Source organism: Ambystoma mexicanum, chromosome 8, assembly GCF_040938575.1.
Source record: "Ambystoma mexicanum isolate Mex_15411 chromosome 8, UKY_AmexF1_1, whole genome shotgun sequence".
NCBI classification, from domain to species: domain Eukaryota; kingdom Metazoa; phylum Chordata; class Amphibia; order Caudata; family Ambystomatidae; genus Ambystoma; species Ambystoma mexicanum.
In genome coordinates this window covers 838,966,782-838,985,816 of record NC_090929.1, presented here as the reverse complement: position 1 = coordinate 838,985,816, position 19,035 = coordinate 838,966,782, and the positions used below count along the sequence as shown (strand labels likewise).

General features: G+C 48.8%; 1 protein-coding gene across 2 annotated transcripts in view; it reads right to left on the bottom strand.

The window, feature by feature from the left end:
• PSAP (prosaposin) overlaps nucleotides 1–19,035 on the bottom strand; it is a 314,987-nt gene that overhangs the window by 237,299 nt on the left and 58,653 nt on the right. For both annotated transcript variants that reach the window (XM_069610721.1, XM_069610722.1), the window contains exon 5: nucleotides 1,371–1,553. In XM_069610721.1, the coding sequence (XP_069466822.1) occupies nucleotides 1,371–1,553 (183 nt within the window). The remainder of the gene's footprint in view (nucleotides 1–1,370; nucleotides 1,554–19,035) is intronic.

The window sequence follows — 19,035 nt, the reverse complement described above, 5'->3', positions numbered from 1 at the left end:
TTATTATATAAATGCCATTACTGCCCTTACGAATGCAGTCACCTGCAGGTGTAGTGTAAAAAAGCATCTCTAAAGAGTACCTACTAAGCTTATGGCAATTCCAGAAAAGTACTATCGTTACATATCTTAACCTTTTTTTCCTCATTTAAAAAATGTAATATAATTATAACTGAAACCTTGAGTATAGTGTTAATTGGCTACTTGTATTTGCGATTCTCATTGCTACAGCTTACATTTACCCCTCGAGATAGTCATGGCTGCTCAGTCACTACCAACTTGTGTACAGCCCTATACCAAAAAGGTGGGTTACCCAATACCAAGTAGACAAGTGTGTCTCACAGTTAATTCTTGCCTAAACATGGGCACTGGAAGTTCATAGGTTTTTCCTGGCCTCACAGGCCAGGAAGCCAACAAGATGGCCAAAGGACACGCGAAAACCCTTGTGGCATGGCCAGGTTTGGTCACTAGCCAAGTCACTGCTGCCACTTGCTTTGTCCATTTAGCACACCTAGGGCAACCAAAAATCCTGAGCGTTAGTCGGGCAAAAACAAAAAGTGTACTACATTGTAAGATGCATTGTACAGTGATTTAAAAGTGATATAAGATAGTAACAAAGTAACTAGACTAAGGGAAACAAGGTTTGCCAGTAGTTGTCCCAAAACAGACTGTAGTGAGGCTTAAGGCTTCACTGCACTGTAGAAAGTACAGGTCAGGATCAAAAAAGCAAAAAGTTTGGGGGTTCCATTAAAAATGAAAGGAATGGTGCAGTAAAGAGAAACCATCGCAAAACTCGCTAATAGGATCCAGGATGCCTTAAGCTGGATGGTTCTTCACACAAGTCTTCATGCAGTGTTAAAACCAAATCAATGTGTTTGGTAATCTCACTAGGAGGCCACCTATCCTTTGCCAGTGTATTAACTTGAAAAGAATTAGGTTGCCAAGAACAAATGACAGCCTGGAACTATCAATGAGGTTAGGCAGTGTATTTTGGTCTGCAGGACACCTGATGCCGATTTATGGAAAATATCCCGGCACCCATTACACACTACACCATAGAGCTTTGATGACTGCCCATGGTTTACACTGCCATTCCACAAAAATACATATGCCACAATGACTGTTTGAAGTGGCAAAAGGTTAGAGTATTATCCACATTTTACATTTCATCCACAACTTATGGAACAAGCTTTACTCTTCACAAACTAATTCTTCCTCCCGCCATCAATGATGCCCATAATTCACAAAAGTAACTGACTTTGCACATTTGTTTTAGCTATGAAGTTCACTAGTATCTCTCCATAGGCATTTTAGTTAAGTGAACATGTACAGAGTACCAAGAAAACTTAAGTACAATATAATTCACTATTTACCTGCTGAGGCTTGTTCGGAGGAAACAGGAGAAATGGCAAATTAGCAATAAAAGGGGATTCTGCCTTGGGTAATTCAGTCTCTGGGATCTCATTGGTCTTCAGTTGATGCTGTTTTTCTTCGCCAAGCTGGTGTTGCAGCGATGTACACAATCTGAGTGCACAACATATCACACCAGGGTTTTCCTAAACCAAAAAAGTAAAGTGTTTATCCATTAAATACTTGCGCAATACAAAGGAGCATCAGGAACACATTGGCAACCTGTCAACCATCCAAATTGGAGTGCCTATAAACATTAGGCCCAAGACAATGCAGAAGTTTTAATTACTTTGTTACTAGGAACAAGAGCCTGTAGCACTGGCTCCCAAGCCATTCCAATAGATTAAGAATCTTGATCGTAAGATGCACAAAAACACCAAGATGATAGGAGTGGAAAGGTATAGCATGTGAGGTTACATGCACAAAACAAAGTAATTCACACAAGGTAGATTAGGTATCGCAGAAAGCTCTTTGGGTGACATTCTATCCATTTTACATGGCAGTGACAAGTGGGAGTGTTAGGACAACTAAATATTCATAAAACTGTTTGGAGGCAATACAGAAACTCCACTCTTAGTACAAGGGTGTACCACCGGAAGACATTTGGTAGTTCAGACAGAGCAGCAAGGCTCATCTTGGGAGGGAGCAAGTGATGTAGATCGGTACAAATAAATTGCAGCATACATACCCTAGAGACACCTGTCCACCCCCCCCCCTCAACACCCCCCCCCTCCCCCAACTCTTTTTGCTGGACTTAATTACTAACCTGGAGAGAGACCCTTCTCCCATTCATGTAGGCTTCTGTGATTTGGACAGTTTCTTTTGACTTTGGAGACAAACTCAATAGGCATCTTTACATTGAGACACAAAGCGCCTTCACAGTGCAGTCTCATTTCCCAAAGGTTTAAATAACTTCTATTGGTGAAACAGTTTCCAAATGAAGTGAAATTGACACACAGCATCTTACAATAGGATAGGGTGCTGGAAGGGTTACTTAGTGTCCTCTTTAAGTTCTCATATAGCATTTTTATGTTACCCTTTCTACAATTAATGCCTGGTGACACTGGTTTACTTTTTACTACTGTTGCGTTTTTACCATGGGATGAGCTCGCAGCTGCAGAAAAGGCACCCACAGGGACCTATTTTGTCAAAATGGCCCGGTCTTGTTTTTTCACCATTTCTTGCGGGAAAGGTCCTTCTTGAGATATACTCTACACGACAAACCAGGTTGGGTCCTTTTTGGTCTTTGCTAGACACGCTGGAGCCAGAGGCAGACTTCAGCAGTGAACCCTGCCAGAGGCAGTGAGGGAGGTGCCCGAAACTGTTCAACACTCCTTGGTTACAGGAATTAACCCAAGAGCGATTGGTTGGAGTGCTGTCCATGACAGCGACCCTGCTGTGTAACTGACAGCTAGGCTGTCAAGTGGAAGAAACCTGAATAAAAGGCAAGGCTTTTTGGCTTGGAAAGCAGAGTCGACCATGGGACGAACGAATCTGAAGAACTTGGAAGAGACGCTTGCTGAAACTCCTGGACCATTGGTTTGCCCGGTGAACCTGCTGCTTTGTTGAAGCTCTGAATTCATCTTGACGAGAAGCCACTGCAAGGGAGACTTCTCCCTTTGCATTGGTGGGACCAGTCAACTCCAAAGAAAGACACTTGGACATCCTCGGAGACGATTGAATTGCCACCGAATAGCAAGGGAGCAGAACACCAGATTGTGAGTCTTGCGTTTAAGCTAGCCAAGAGCTCCAGGAAGATACTCTGGATTCCCAGGAAGCAGGACTGACCGAGCCCTAACAGAGGGCGTGACCCCAGATGCAAGGAAAGTCCATCCAGACAGCCAGGAACCGCTGTGTTGCTATTTGTGGTAGTCACGAGGAGCTGAAACATTGAAGTGTTACTCGTTTGAAGATTGCCAGTTGCAAGTGGTGACCGCCCCATTGCAGTGGGGGTTGTGAATACAGCCTGCAGTGGAAAATTGGTAGAACACATCCACTGCAACCAGCTGTAACTTTCTTACTGTAACTCATAACAGGAGCAGCGGGAAGGTGATACTATGTAGCCCCTCAGCACACCACATAAGGTGGGGTGCTGATCTCTTAAAAGAAAACCCTAGGAAGGATAAAGTATCCCTATCAACAAAAAGGAGACCCCGCAAGGCCCCCCTAGAAACACTGCACAAGGTGCTGTGTGCTGTGTGCTGTTAATGTCAAACAAATTCATTTAAATTGTATGGAGGAAAGCAAGATTGCAGAACGTGAAACGCACAGAACAGGGTGTTGGTTAGGTATGGTATGCCAGAGGTCTGGGGGCTACTACGATCTTACCAGTTTAGCTCCCAACAACCCTCCCCAGAACAAACAGCACTCAGCCAAGGGCTAGTTGGAACCGTCACTTACTACATAAACCGACTGGGATCCTACAACATTCAAAAAAAATCTTGCATCGCTCGCAAACCAGCGTCATGCCTTTTTACTGAAAAGTAATGTCACATGTGCACTTTCCCAAAAAAACCTACCCCACTTTGGGTGGTTGCAGTGGATTGCCCCCTATGGCTCTTCGGCCCTCATGTCAGGTGGCTGGCCTTCCCACAAGAAGATCTATTACATTGCTGCAGCATTACAATTGACCCTTGGTCCCCTGGATGTTGGTCCCCTGACGGGCTGGAACTTGTCTCCCCAGACCTGGGTCCCAGCTCTGTTCTCAGCGCACTGTGCACCTCCTCAAGGTGATGTGAATGACTGTACCCAGTGTATCTGTTGGCAGTACCACTCGAGTGCAATCAACATTAGGTTTTTCAAGGTTCACTTCATGTCTGTTAGCTGAGAACTGTCTTCCTAGCGCGGGTGCATCACATGGTTGAAGACCTCAAAATCAAGGACTTCTGGTCTGCAATTTATGAAGATTTTTATGCAGTTGGCCCCTTGTCATTTTAGGTTTGTAATGTGCTGCTTTTTCTGTGACATTGGCCGCAAGCCCTGGCCTTTGTTCTGTGCTGCCTGGTTCTGCTTTCTCCTCTTCTCGCAGCCTTATGTGATCCTGGTTATACATATGAAGCTATGTTCCTATAGATTAGTCATTTGGTCCTGCCAGGCTCCTTATGTGCTCTTGTAGTTCCATCGGGTTAGTTGCCATAATCATTTGCAAGCTTGCTCTGCATCTTGGTTGCCTTGCGGTCAGCGTTTATGCACTTAGCTAGTATGTACGTGTAGAGGAGGAGCCAAAGCCCTCTACTGAAGTCCCACCCCCATCTTGCCTAAATGTGGGCGGGACTGGAAAAGGAGACACCTGTAATGATGCCCATAACACGAGCAGCCTTTGAAGCAAAACATCTATTCAGAAGACCATTCTTGGTGAATAGACCAAATAGAATCTGATGCTGAAGTAAATAGAGTGACCCTTTATGTGCAGAATGAAGAGTGCATGTGTAAAGAGCCCGGAATAAAATTGTACAGATGCAGTAACGCAAGTGGACTAAATTCATGAAGTCTGGCTATATGTAGTGAATAGACTGCAGGCGGTGCTGCCAATATACATGTATGGAATCTGGATGTTCCACATCGAATTTGAGCAAACTGGGATCCTATGAGCAGAAGGGCTGAAAGTGTGGCGCAGTAGAGAGAACAGCTGGTGGAGGAATAATCAAGAAGGCTGGTTTGGCCCAGTGTCAAGGGTGAGGCCACCATGAATCTGTGTCTATGGAAAGATACAATGAATGTGGGAGGCAAGCTCCTGCTAAAGTGCAACGAAAAGATGAGTGCCAATTTTAATAGTATTAAATGCAAAGTAGCTCAAAACATGGTCCACAGCCACATGGCCTAGGCCATGCTACGCCAAGACCTTAAGATAAGCATATGCTCACACTCTTTCCCAGGAGCTGCAAAATGTGCATGACCAATTTGACTATTTTATAGCAGACAGCTTGCGTGATGGATGAGCTAATTGGGTGGGGATGTATGGTCAAGTCCAACCCTCCAGCACTTGGGGTACCAGCTTGCAGGCTGCCAACAAGTGGAATATTCCAGAAAGGTACTAGTGTGCCAACTAATTGTAGAGCGCCACGTTCAAAGAGCCTATCGTTTGACAAGGCCTCCAGGTTCATATGGGTCCTACATCTACAGAACTGCTTATGCATGTTCGTGTATACAAGTGTTTGTGTAACTGTGCATGGCTGAAAGTGTACTTTGTGACTAATGTGGTTATGTCGTGGTGTCACTAATGACATCAGCACAATGGTTTCTCAGCATTGATCAACATCATTGATTGTGGCATTTGGGTCCATGACCAATGTCAAAGCACCTGTATCCATAAAGACATTGACTGGCTAAGGGTTGAATGGCAGAGAATAGGACTTCCTGTGTTTTTAACTCTTCGGGCCGTCATGCTCATAGGGTGTGAGGGGCATTACAGGGACCCTCCAAGGGTTCCCATGTTTAGAGCAAAAAAGAATGGGGGGCTGCCCTCATTCAGAAGGTCCAGAAGTCCAAGCATAAAACTGAAATCGGTTAGGGAGAATTCTCAGCAATGTGGCAATTTCTCTATGTTAGAGACCACCAGCTCTTTTGCTGGACTTTAGGACTTTAATTTCCAACCTCTCAGCAAGGCCCACTGGCTTGAACCATCTGCTTCTCACTGAGTGAGGTCCTGTTTACACCCACTTGGCCATCTGTTCTCCTGCACATGTGGAGTTTGTGCCTGGCTGCTGACCTGTCCATTAGGTAGGTGCACTTTCTGTGCATTACTGCACCTGAAAAACAAAAAAATTGGAAAAAACGAAATTGCATTAAATTGCTGGAAAGGACTGTTATTTGGCATTTTCAGCGCGCTGCCATTTGAGCTTAATACCCGAGCTGCCTTGCTATTTTGAAAGCACAAGTTTTCCCCCCCACTATTGCCTGCTTGACTTTTTTGGCCCTTCCAAGATGGCCACTGTGGTTTTCTTTGTTGTGTTGGCAGGCTGTGCTGAATCTCCTCCCTGTGCTGCACTCCCTTTGGTTGCGGAGTGTTTTCTTCCATCCAATCAGGGACCGGCAGGTTTCAGCTGGCCCTCTCAGCAAAGGCCCACCAGTCTAGTCCGTCCGCTTACGGAACGCTAATTGGGGCTCTCCCTGCACCCTAACCACAATGATGCTGCCAACTCACTCCTCTAAGAAATCCAGACTGCCTTGACTTTGCCTCCTCCAGAACTATGGGTTAGTTCCCTCCTTATGGACTCACTCCTACCGCCTTTGACCATCGCTGTTCCTTCTGCTTGTTACTCCCATTTTGTCATCCTTTCTGCTTGTTACTTCCATGTTGTCATCCTGATGCGCAGTGCTTCCTAAAACCCTTGCCAACATCCGATTCCAAGATTGAAAAGTCAAATCTTGCTGTTTTTGCTTTGTGCTAAAAAGTCAAATCTTGCTGCCCATTGCGAAATTCTCTACTTTGTTTGTATACCGTACCACCACTCTTGTCCCACACCTACATACCTTAGCCCCCCAATTTTCTCCATCCTCCTCGCTTCCACCCAATGGCGCTTTGTTTCTCCTCTCTTTTCCAACTGCTTCTCCATCAACTATCCTTCCCTTCTCACTAAGTCTGGTAAGAAACAGTTCAATCTTGGCCTCCAACCCTGGTCTTCCTATCGCCAACATCTACTCCAAGCTTCCGCCAGACAGACCCTTAGACATCCTTTGTCGTTCCTTCACCAGATCTATGAACTCATGATCTTGGCGCTCTGCCCCATCATCACCTCCCCCATTAATGGTGGCACTCGCCGGGAAGTTCTCATGGCCTCCTTCGACTCCTCTAAAGTCATCAATGTCTAACTAAAGGCACTGTCATGGTCCAAGGCCTTCCGGCCAATCTCTTTGATAGGCGCTTCCCTCGCCTCAATTTCCTCTCATCTCCTGCTGTCCCCTCTCCCCCTTGGCTACCTTGCCCTCTGCTCCTACTCTGCCCCTCCGAGGGCTCCTCCACAGGGCGTACCTCTGATCTGTACCCCTCCCCGGGAGGTCTTTAAGGCTGGCAACCTTCTTCATATCGCCACTCTCGCTCTGCCGTCAAACACTCCGACATCTGCCACCTCCTTTAAGAACTAGACCTTGATCTTACTAAGAAATGGTTCACAGCCAGCTCTGTCACAAGCTTTGACACTCCTCCCTGATGGCTTCAAGATCCTCTCAGCACCCAGATCCTCCCAGCCTGGTGGGAGGTAGCCCTGATCTTTCCTGAGTGGATTACTGCCTCCATCATTCCCACTCAGACCTACTCCTCTTTCGAATGCCTCGTCTGTAGGCTCTCACCGACCCATTCTCTCACTGTGGTTACCATCTACCGGCCTCCTGGTCAAATCACCTCATTTCTCTGAGTGGGCAGACCTCTCCTCCTGGCCTCCACCACTCAACTCCTTCTCGATTACCTCAATATACATTTAGACTCCTTGCTCCTCTACTCTCCCGGGACCTCTGCGACTCCCTATCCATCCTTCCCTCCGGCCCAACTCACTCTGCAGGGCACACACTCGATGTCTTGATCTCCTCTAACCACTCCTCTCTCCTGGAGAGATCACTCATCTCATCCTCCCCCGCCCCCCCCCCACCCAAGCCTACCCCAACACTGCCACCTACCTTCTCGGACATCCGGCCCATGAAGTGTGTCAGTTGAGGCTTTGCCACCACTTTCTCGCGCCCCCCCCCCCCTCCATCTTTGGCTGTCTCGCATCGTGACACAGCCCTATCTCTACTCTGATACGCTTGATGCTCTTGTCCCAGTCATGAGGATCCGTTTGAAGTCCAAAGCCAAGTGCAATTCCTGGTATGACTCTGACCTAGCTACCCTTAAACCTAAGTGTAGGGTGGCTGAGAGGAAGTGGAGGACTTCCTGTTCATCCTCCGACTGTCGCCTGCTACAAAGGCAATACCGACTGTCCTCACCAAGAAGAGAGTCCACATTCAAGCTTGTGTCTCTGCGGCATCTAAACAACTCGGTCGAACTCTAAAATCTGCAAGGAGCTGGCCAAACCAAGGAGCTGGCCAAACCTGCTGCAGTCTCTACCCCGCCTGTTGCCTCCGAGGCTCTTTGCAATGCCCTTGCCTCCCAATTCAAAACCCAGGACATCCTGTCCACCCTCTTCACCCACACCCCCCTCATCTCCCCTCCCCATCTGTGCTTGCTGACCCTCCTTCAGCCACCCACCCCACTGTCCTTTCCTCCCCTGACGAGGGCGCTAGACAAGTCCGATCTATGAAAGCCTTGTCAAAACAGGTTCATCCCGGTTCCTCTGAAACCATCAAGGACCACATGACACCCTTGCTGATTTTTGCAGCCACTCCTCTGCCTCTGGATCCTTCCCCTCCGAAGCACTCCTTTGTGCAGCCTCTTCAAGAAACCCACAGCCGATCCTTTTTGTCCAGCTAATCGCCCAATTTCCATTACTCCCTTTCTTGGCAAACTCCTGTAAAAGTTGGCCATCTCAGCTTAACCTTCATTCTAATTCCGTTGGCTGTCTCCATGACCACCAGTCTGGCTTCAGAGCTGCCAGAAGCATGGAAACTGCTCTCCTGAACATCCGCGAAGATCTGCTCTCCAACCTGGACTCTAACATTCCCTCTGTCCTCATCGATCTCTTCTGCCTGCGACACGGTCAACCATACCATCCTGCTCAACCATCTGTGAAAACCTGGGTATCACTGATCAGGCTCTGGCCTGGCTGACCCCTTTCCTCTCAGGTCCAAACTGGGTCCTTCCTTTCATCCATCTTCCTCTCTACCTGTGGTGTTCTCCAGGGGTCTAACCTCTCACCCTGGCTTTTCAACCAAGACCTGGCAACTCGTCCACTGCATTGCCACTTTCTGCTCTAATTTCCAGTGCTACGCTAACACTCGGCTGCCCTCTGCCACCTCTCCCTCTCTCAGATTGCCTAACTGCCATTCAAGATTGGTGTGCCACCAATGATCTTTGTCTGAACGCCAGCAAGACGGATATCCTCCTCATCGGCACACCTCGACCATCCTTTCCCCTCACTCTGGCCGGCCTCCCTTAGCCCTCCTCCCCCCACCTGCGAGGCTAAGAACCTCAGGGTAATTTTTGACTCCACCCTTTCCTTCTCCACCCACATCTGAGGTCTCTAAAGTCAAATTTCCAACTGCTCCTTCTCAGAGATACACTGCCTTTCCTCTCCTTCCCCCAGAAGCTCATGGTATCCCAAGCTCTGGTTCTCTCAAGCTTGGACTATTGTAATAGCCTCTTTCTAAATCTACCGGCCTCTACTCTCAGCCCTCTGCAACTAATCCAGGACTGCGAGACGAGTCCTTGGCCTGAAGCCCTGGGATTGTATCCAGCCCTGAAATCTCCCCATTGGCTCCCAGTGGATGCAAGGATTAAATTCAAAACCCTCTGCATTGTCCACAAGGCTTTCTGGGGCCTGGGTCCAAAATACCACCAGCTATGCCTCCGCAAATACCTCCCCTCTCGAGCTCTTCGCTCCTCTTCCAACTCCCTCAGGGTCAGTAGATTTTCAAAGAAACGAGCTGGGGGTAGAGCTGTCTTTGGCTGGCTCCTGCCACTCTAAAACCTGAGAACCATCTCTGGTTCCGGAAGCACCTCAAGACCTTCCTCTTTTCTTCTGTCTTCGCTCCCCTGCTGATCTGTTCTCTTGGCACCGTGCACCTGGCCACCCCCCCGCACTGCCTTCGGGCCACCCCTTGCACTGGGGTCTGTATCCATAAAGGACCCCCCCTTTTTTTCTTCCTGCACTTATCAGACCTACCATGTCTGCTGCCTTATACCTAGCAAATTGCTGGCTGAACTAAAGTCTGTTGCCTTTATTATTTGTTATTTCTGTTTCTCTGCTTTGCACTTTCCACTTCTCCCCCTTCCATGCACTTTTCCCCTCCCCCTCTCCCATGCACTTGCGTGTTCTCAATGTCACTGGGCCTAGTAAGATGTTTTGTTCTCCCTGTTCCCCCTCCATTGCCTCGCTCTGAAACACTTGTGTACAAGCGCGATAGAAATAAAATATAACCTGGACAATGAGCTTTTTTCCACACTCATGTATTATTGTCATTTGACCTGTTTACCTTCATAGGCATCTTTACATTGTGACAGCACTTTCAGTGCAGTGTCACAGGGAAGGGAGTAGTTTACCTGTGACTCCATTTCTCCAACGTTGGCATCTTTCATGGATTCACATGCTGTGAATATTCCGTCAGGTTGGGAAGCACTAACCTAACCTTTTCCTATGGCAAACGTTAAACACTAGTGTCCCATCAACGTCCTTTTTGGGTGCTTAAGGCCCCACCAATAGGGCGTGTGGTATAAGTGGCCCCGCCCCTGAAGCTTCCCTTCAGATTGTAACCTCCAAAGTAGAGGAAACCCAAACAGGTTTGCCTGCAGGTGCGGCCGGCAGGCACATGTGAATCCATGAAAGATGCAATCGTTGGAGAAATGGAGTTACAGGCAAGAAACGACTCCCTTGGTGGAGTCACCCCGGGATGGTCCTCCAGACCCTAGCTGACCGCAAGAATCGGGTGTCCGAACCCATGGGTGCATACTGGTCTTTTGGTGAAGATCCTAGCCCCCTCCGGGCCCGAGATACACCGTACTGCGAGGCCTCCCCCCCCCCCCCGGGCGGTCCGCCTGCATCAACAAAGAGGCCTGCGCCGAGGCTTTTCGCCGGCGCGGAGGGAGGAGTTTGGCATCCCGCTGGGGCCGCTCCTGTGGCGTGGGCTGATGGGCCCCCGCCGACCACACTGCTCCGGAGACGCTGAGGGGGGGGGGATCCCGTGCACCCCTCCAGCGGGCGGGAGCGGTGCCTGTCCTTCACGCTCTCCACCCTGTGAAGACTGTCACCGGTCCGGGCCGTCGCGGGAGAGCGCCCGGGCCCTTCCAAGCAAAAGACAACAGGAGAGGTCCCTCGGATTTGCCTCCAACCCAGGTGAGCCCCCTCTTTGGGATCTGGGCCGGTGCGGAGGAGCATTCGGCCCCCCTGCCCTCCCCCCACCCTTTTGGGATCCGAACAGCAAGGGGCTTGGACCCACACCAATCAGCAGCACTGTGGTCCTCCAGCCGGGCCCTACTGCCACCTCGGGCCGACACGGGAGCGCACCCGGAGACCCCCACACTCCCCCCTCTGTCCCACAGTACGGCAGGGTTCCGTGGAAGCGACATCCACCCACAGCCCCGCAAATGAGGTGGAGGAAAGCCGCAAAGGGCGCACACCGAGCTGCGGCTGCACTGGGGGCGGAACGCGGCCCGCCAACACTATAAAGTTAGGAACCAGCGCCACAGGGAGAAAGCCAGCACGAATAGCTACATCTTCTCACATTCTCATAATACGTGGGAGGATACAGTCCATCCAGGAGAGGGCCAGAAAACTGTCGACTCCTCGAACTCCTCCTCCCCTGCACTCGGCTATAATTCAAGCCTGCATGTGGGTGGGTGGAACACGTGGTTTACAGGAGCAATTCTGGCCCACAGCACCACCAACTGCCGCACCTCCAACACCCCTGGCCCAAAAATAAACCGTCCCTGGCTTACAGGATCACACATCTCCAGATAAACCTGTGATTAACCCTGAAGACAATTGTGCTTGGACCACGAAAGGTCCCAACGAGAGGGGATCATAGCTCCTCCACCACCACTGTTTGTTTTGGGGTGCTAGAAGGCCACAAGACAACTTATCCTTGCAAATAAGCTGTAACTAAACGAGGGCCTGCCTCCCAAAAGCAATCAACATTGTCCTCGGCCCGTGGCAGGGGTCCAACCCATGTGAAGGCGAATCATACGCGACTCGGACGAAGCCATCCCCTAGCGGAGACCCACAAAAACAAGTGTCAGGAGACCCACATGGAGGCTCAACGAGAAGTGAACCTGATGCCCGGGATTAAAGGGAAAACTCCCCACGCAAGAACCAAAGCACCAGTGAAAAACCAAACTCGCTTGCTAGAAAGCTGCTGGAACACAACGTGCCCCTCAAGACCCTCCAGAACAGGGAGAATCAACGACGCCTAACAATTCTGACATGGCTATAAATAAGGAAGAACTACTTGAATGCCTTAGGGGCATGGAATCCAGGATAACAAACACGCTCCAGAACCAACTAGAAAAAATGAAAGAGCTGAAGACGTCCTTGAAAGAGGTACGACCAGAGATAGACGAACTTGTAGGCAGAGTGGACACTCGAAAATGGACTCATGACAGAGGAAGCAAAGCAATACAATGGCCTGCTAGACCAAGTTGCCAGAGCTACAAATAACCTAGAGATCCAAACCGAAGATCTGGGGAAGAAAAAAAAAATCATGAAGATCCAATATCCGGGTCAAGGGCCTCCCAGAAACAATCTAGGATAAAGACCTACGGGACACCATGCAACACTGTTTCAGCAGCATCCTGAACGACGACACACACACACACACACACCTTCAAATTTGACAGAATCCACCGAGTGGGCCCAAAAAGGAATGAACCAGGAGTGAGACCTAGAGATGTTCTTACCGCCATGAACTCTTATAGCCTGAAAGAGGACATCTTGAGAGCCGCACGTACCCACAAAGAACTAACAATCAATGGAGGGCGAATCCAACTGTACCAAGACCTAGCGTTGATTACCCTACATAAGAGGAAGCTTATGCAACCAATCACAAAAGCACTACAATCTGAACAAATCGCATACAGATGGACATTCCCCTTTGGACTAGCCTTCCCCTGGAAAGGGAAGCAAAGGGGCAGTACATGCGAGGAAGGCCTGGCGTTACTACAAATTGAGGAAGAACAAAGCCAAACCGGAACTAGCCCACAAAATAGCACACCCAGCAGCCAAAACAACCAATGGGAATGGTCATCAGAAAGGAAAAGAAGACATAACAGAAAAGAAACTGGCAGGCCGCTTCAAATTTCATGAACGAAACACCCTGAAGACACTAAATAAAGAAGCGACACGGAGGAAGCACCCGACACAGCAGGTGGGCCACTTCAAACTAAAACAAAACACTAAGACAGAAGCAACAAACATATCCCGTACAAAAATGGCAGACACTGATCGTCTCGCTAAATTTACTAGGGCTGAACTCCCCCGGGAAACGACTAGCTATTCTCAACAGGCTCGAGAAGTTTCCTGCAAAGGTAGCTATCCTGCAAGAGACCCACCTCCTGAAAACGGATGAAAAAAGAATGCGTAACAAGGCATTCCCACAACAATACTTCGCCTCCAGCGGCTCAAAAACGGGTCGCAATACTGTTGGCCAAGGGACTGAATTTCCGCAAACAGATAATTAGAGATACTGAAGGGAGATACCTGGGAATCAAGGGAACTATCAAAGGGAAGACCTACACGATCCTGGCGATATACGCCCCCAAGGACAAACAAGACCGATACATCACAGATCTCTTACTGAAAATAGGGAGTTGGAGCGAAGGCCAAACGATCATAGGAGGGGACTTCAACTGCATAATGGACCCTAGCCTCGATAAAACCCTGCCCCCTACAGTAGCTGACCAGAGAAACAGACCGGCGTTGGGAAAGTTCCTCAGAGAGCTAGAAGTAATCGAGACCTGGCGCTTCTTCCAAGGAGACACGAGAGAATACACTCACTATTCTGCAGTACACAGAGGATACTCCAGAATAGACATGATCCTGGTCTCAGCAACTCTAATCCCCCCAAGTGACAAAGGTGGAAATAGGAACACAATACATTTCGGACCACGCCCCAGTACTGGTTAGCCTGGAAATAGACAGAGGGGAAAAATAAACACCTGCCGTGGAGACTCAACGACCTGATCCTGCACGATCTAGCGCTTAGGGCATACATGGAGGAATCTATAAACAACGATTGAGGAGAACGACAACGGCGAGGTTGACTGGAAAACAGTCTGGGATGCGGGGAAAGCTGTAATCCAAGGAGAATTCATGGCCCAGGCAGCAATATACTGTAGGGAACAGGCGTTACTAAACCGGAGGATGGAACTAGTCCTAAAAGAGGCAGAGAAAAACCACAAGTCCCAACAAACGCAGAAATCCTGGCAAGAATTAAAGAAGGTTCGTGCCCAAATAGAAGGTCACACTGCGGATGCACAGACGTTGCTTAACACAAAGCAATCCTACTACGCCCACGGAGGCAAGGCAAATAAATTCCTGGCGGCCAAATTAAACAAGCAGAAATACTGTAACTATATAGCCGCCCTAAGAAATTAAAACAGGGACATTATCACAAAAGAGGACGAGAAACTGGAAATAATGGTCCGGCTTCATGAAGAACTACTACAGGGCGCAAACCTAAATGAGACAGACCAAACATCTTATCTATTGGCTACCCATCTACCCCAAATCTCGGACAAGGACACCGAAATCCTGGGGAGGCCATTCACAGCCCAAGAAATCAACGAAGCTATCTCTTCATTACCAAGGAACAAGACCCCCCCCCCCCCCCCCCCCCCCAAGGCCCAGATGGCTTCGGAAATGCGTACTACAAAACATTCCGAACACAACTACTAGGCCTCCTCACCCGACAGACTGGATCGATCTCCCCAGATATGGCACGATCATCAACAATCCTTGTGCTGAAACCAAACAAGGATCCTGCCGAATGTTCAAGTTACCGCCCGATTGCATCTGTGTTTAGGAGTGCTAAGTTATACACAAAGATACTAGCAAATAGACTATCGCTGATCCTCCCAGATATCATCCACGAAGATCAAGCAGGTTTTGTTAGGGACGCCACACCCAAGATAACGTTAGAAGAGCCATAAATGTAATTGAATGGGGGAGACGTACAAATCAGAAATTTGCAATAGTGACGCTTCACGCACTTTCGACAGCTTGGACTGGGAATACCTTCCGATGCGGGACACAATTCAGCAGGATGATCCTGGCAAACTTTCAACGCCCATCAACATCATTCCGGATAAACACTCGCGACTCAAAACAAGTGGAGATACGGAGGGGTACACGCCAGGGCTGCCCCCTCTCCCCACTAATATTTGCAATGGCTATGGAGCCACTAGCAGCGCGGTACAGATGAGACCCCGCTATAAAAGGAGTGCAAACCAAGGAGACCACGCAGAAAATAGCATTATATGGTGACAATGTGATGCTCTATATGGGAGACACTAAGAACACACTACCGAGAGCCGTTGAAACACTGGAGGAATTTGCCACCATATCCGGATTCACATCAACTACAATAAATCAAAGGCATTAAACATAATGGAGGACGCAAATACAATACACGGCATGAAGCAGAGTTTCCCCCTGAGATGGGAGGAAAACACTCTAGAATACCTGGGAGTTCACCTGGCAAAGAAATTTGAGGACTTATATAAAAATCACCCCCCCCCCCCCCCACTCTTTGGAAACAAATACAAGCGGACCTGCTGAGATGGGATAACCAGGAACTGTTGTGGTTTGCCAGAATAGCAGCAGTAAAGATGACCCTTCTCCCCGCCTAATATATGTGACCAGTGCAATACCCGCGGAGATCACGCCACAGATGATCAAAGAACTTCAAAACGCAGTATTTGGATTGATTATGGGCAAAAAAAGAGACCCAGAATACAGAGACGTTTACTGACCCGTCCTCTGCTCCTGGGAGGCCTGGGAGTTCGAATTGGGCAGATACATCATGGCAGCGCACTTGGCGCCCCCCCCCCCCCATACTACAGTGGGCTAACCCAGCCGACACCAATGGATGGAGAGCCATAGAACAAGCATCCACACAGATCCCGATAACAGCGCTCTTAGCACTGAACCCCAAGGCCCGCGAAACAGAAGGAAACCTACTAAAACAGCTCTGAGTAACTGGGACAGAGCCATGCAAATGAAAAAGATCAAACAAGGGTTGGGCCCATTATCCCCAATAACACATAACATCGATTTCACCCCAGGCTTGAAGAAGAATTTCTGGGTAGGGTGGAAAGGCGCAGATACCCTAACACTGCAGGTGATGTACCAAAACGGTGACCCAATCCCTTTCTTAGAATGCAAAAAGAAATTCGATCTGGGGGAAAATGAAAGGTTCAGATACATGCAAATACAACACAACACTGGATCTTCCACCCATCAGTGAAAAGAGCGGGTACAAGAACACTAACCGGCTTGGAACCAACAATGCAAGAGGGGAAACCAGAGAGGGATATCTAGAATTTACAGGCTACTCGATGAACAACCAATGGACAACCCAAGATAAAGAGAAATGGGTAAAAGATATAGGAGAGCCGATAAAGGAAAGAGTGGGACCAGATATGGACGAGAGCTCATAGATCCTCCAAATGTACAGCAATTAAAGAGGTTACATATAAATTATGCTACATGTCCACCCACAGACCACACAAAATAAACTCAGAATATCCCCCAAACTGTTGGAGACAATGTGGAGGGAGAGGAGACCTGTTCCACATGTGGTGGACATGCCCCAAGGCGATTACCTATTGGAAGGAGATACTGGGACTCAAAGACATTACTGGCAGAGAACTACCACCATCACCTAAAGTGATCCTGCTGGGAGCGGAGGCAGAGGGTATATATGCAGCATCAGGGCATATATCCACTCTAACACACTTACTATCGGCGGCACGAATATGGCACAAAGGTGGAAAATGCCAGAGGGCCCAACGACACCATGGTGGTGGGTGTAAATATTGGGAGTAATGGAGAAGGTAACTGCCATAAGAACAGAGCCTTACCAGAGATACTTATCCATATGGTCCCCGTTTAGAGACTTGGTTGGAGACAGGGAAGCCCATTTCTATAAACCACACAACACTCAGAAATCACCTAACAAGCCAGAGCGAAGAAAAAGAATCAGCATGACGAGAAAAAAAAAACAAGGCGAAAAGTAAGGGGGGGGGGGGAGTTAGCGATACACCCAAGAACCTATGTATGAAAGAAATGATCACTGCAGAGACTTTAGCCTACTGGCTCCCCCTCACGAATCTTTGTCGAAAAAAAAAAAAAGGGAAGCCCGTTTGTTCAAACCTCAGATTCCCAAAACGTTTATACCCTCCGACAGCCAGGAACACAAAAGTGGAATCCTCATATGGGGACGGATTAACGGAAAGGTCAAAAGACTCTGGAACCTAGAGATCAAGGACCTGGGTAGGGGGTGAGGAAATAATCTGTTGTATAGCAGCAGACTACGAAGTTATGACGCAGACTCTTATCGTCAAAAGCTATACTCTTGAACATTTGTTGAAAGTAAAATAATTTATAGTTTAAAAATTGGAGGCAATTTACACAACATCGGGTGACATTAACCCCAAATGAAACTGATTTGCATTGTGTTACAAAGTATAATGATTATATGTTGTAATTGACTATGCTATCAAAAATAAATGGTTAAAAAAACGACTCCCTTATCCAGCATTGGATCTTTCGTGGATTCACATGCTGCAATTAGATTATTTAGCAGTACAACCAATGAGTGGCGGAGTGTGACAGGCACATCCATGAGACAACAAACCCCATCAAGGGCAAAACGGATAGTGGGAGGGACAGTTTATCCACCGCCATACAGCACACAACCAAGAGGCCTTTGAAAAGGATCAAACACAGCAAGTACAGCAGGTGGAAGTACAAATGCACCCAATGTAAGGGCAGTCGCAACAAGCACCTATGCAAACAGCAAAACACAAATAGAGGGCACATACTGACATAGGATAGGTGCTGTGTCTTTGGAGGGAGGAAATCCTTTCACAAGGACGCATTTATACCCTCAATAGGGCAGCTCACATGGTGACTTGATGTTTTCAGTACTGACACCAGACCCTTCCTAACCACCCCCACAGGAACCAAGGGTCGATGTGACGAAAGGAGGCAAATCCTTTGTTTCTTGTAGACACTTGGACGACTTGCTCTTGTACACAGGAGGGGAAATATCCCCATGTCAGGTATTGCCAAGAATGCTCAAGGGACATTCCAAGATGTCCACCAGGGCAGGGAGACGTATGTGACGCTCTCCCACCAGGCCGCTACTAAGAAGCGCTACAAAACAGGCCGGGATGCGCAAGATAAGTTTCATCATCACCGGCGTAAGTGGCAGGCGGTCTGACCCCGCGGATACAGTCCAAAAGGGGCAGTAGAAGAGAAGCGCAGACCGCGCCTCCCCCACTGAGGAACACAGGGGGAGGCTGCCGACAGTGGGGTTTGGTTGCTGTGGAAGGTGATGGGCAGCAGCCGGGACGCCTGTGCTGAAGCAGTGCCCATGACTGGCGGGGTGCCCCTCATAGAAAGACAGCAGCACCCGAGGCAGCCACTGGGAACAGCAGAGGGCTTCCCCAGGCTTTAGTGAAGACGCTTCAGGGAGGAGCCAGCAGTGTTCCTCGGCTGAGTAAGGAGAGGGAACGGGAGGCCGTAATCCAGGGAGCACAGTGTTCCAGGGCCCAGGACCAGGAAGGCGGTCGGGATTACACCCTTGGCATTGAAGGTGAGGGCCTCCCCATCCCACCACTAAGGCGGCAAGGGGACAGCCCCCCACGCAACACACCTCCCAACCATAACACCTTCAGCTGGACTGCTCACGTGCCACTTCTCCAGCAACTCAGACCACTATGCAGGTACTGGGCGGTTGGGGGTCTGGATGTGAAGTGTTCCCCTCCCCCCGCCCCAAACAGGTTGGGGCTACGTACCATGTTCTCCCATCTGTGGAGGCAGG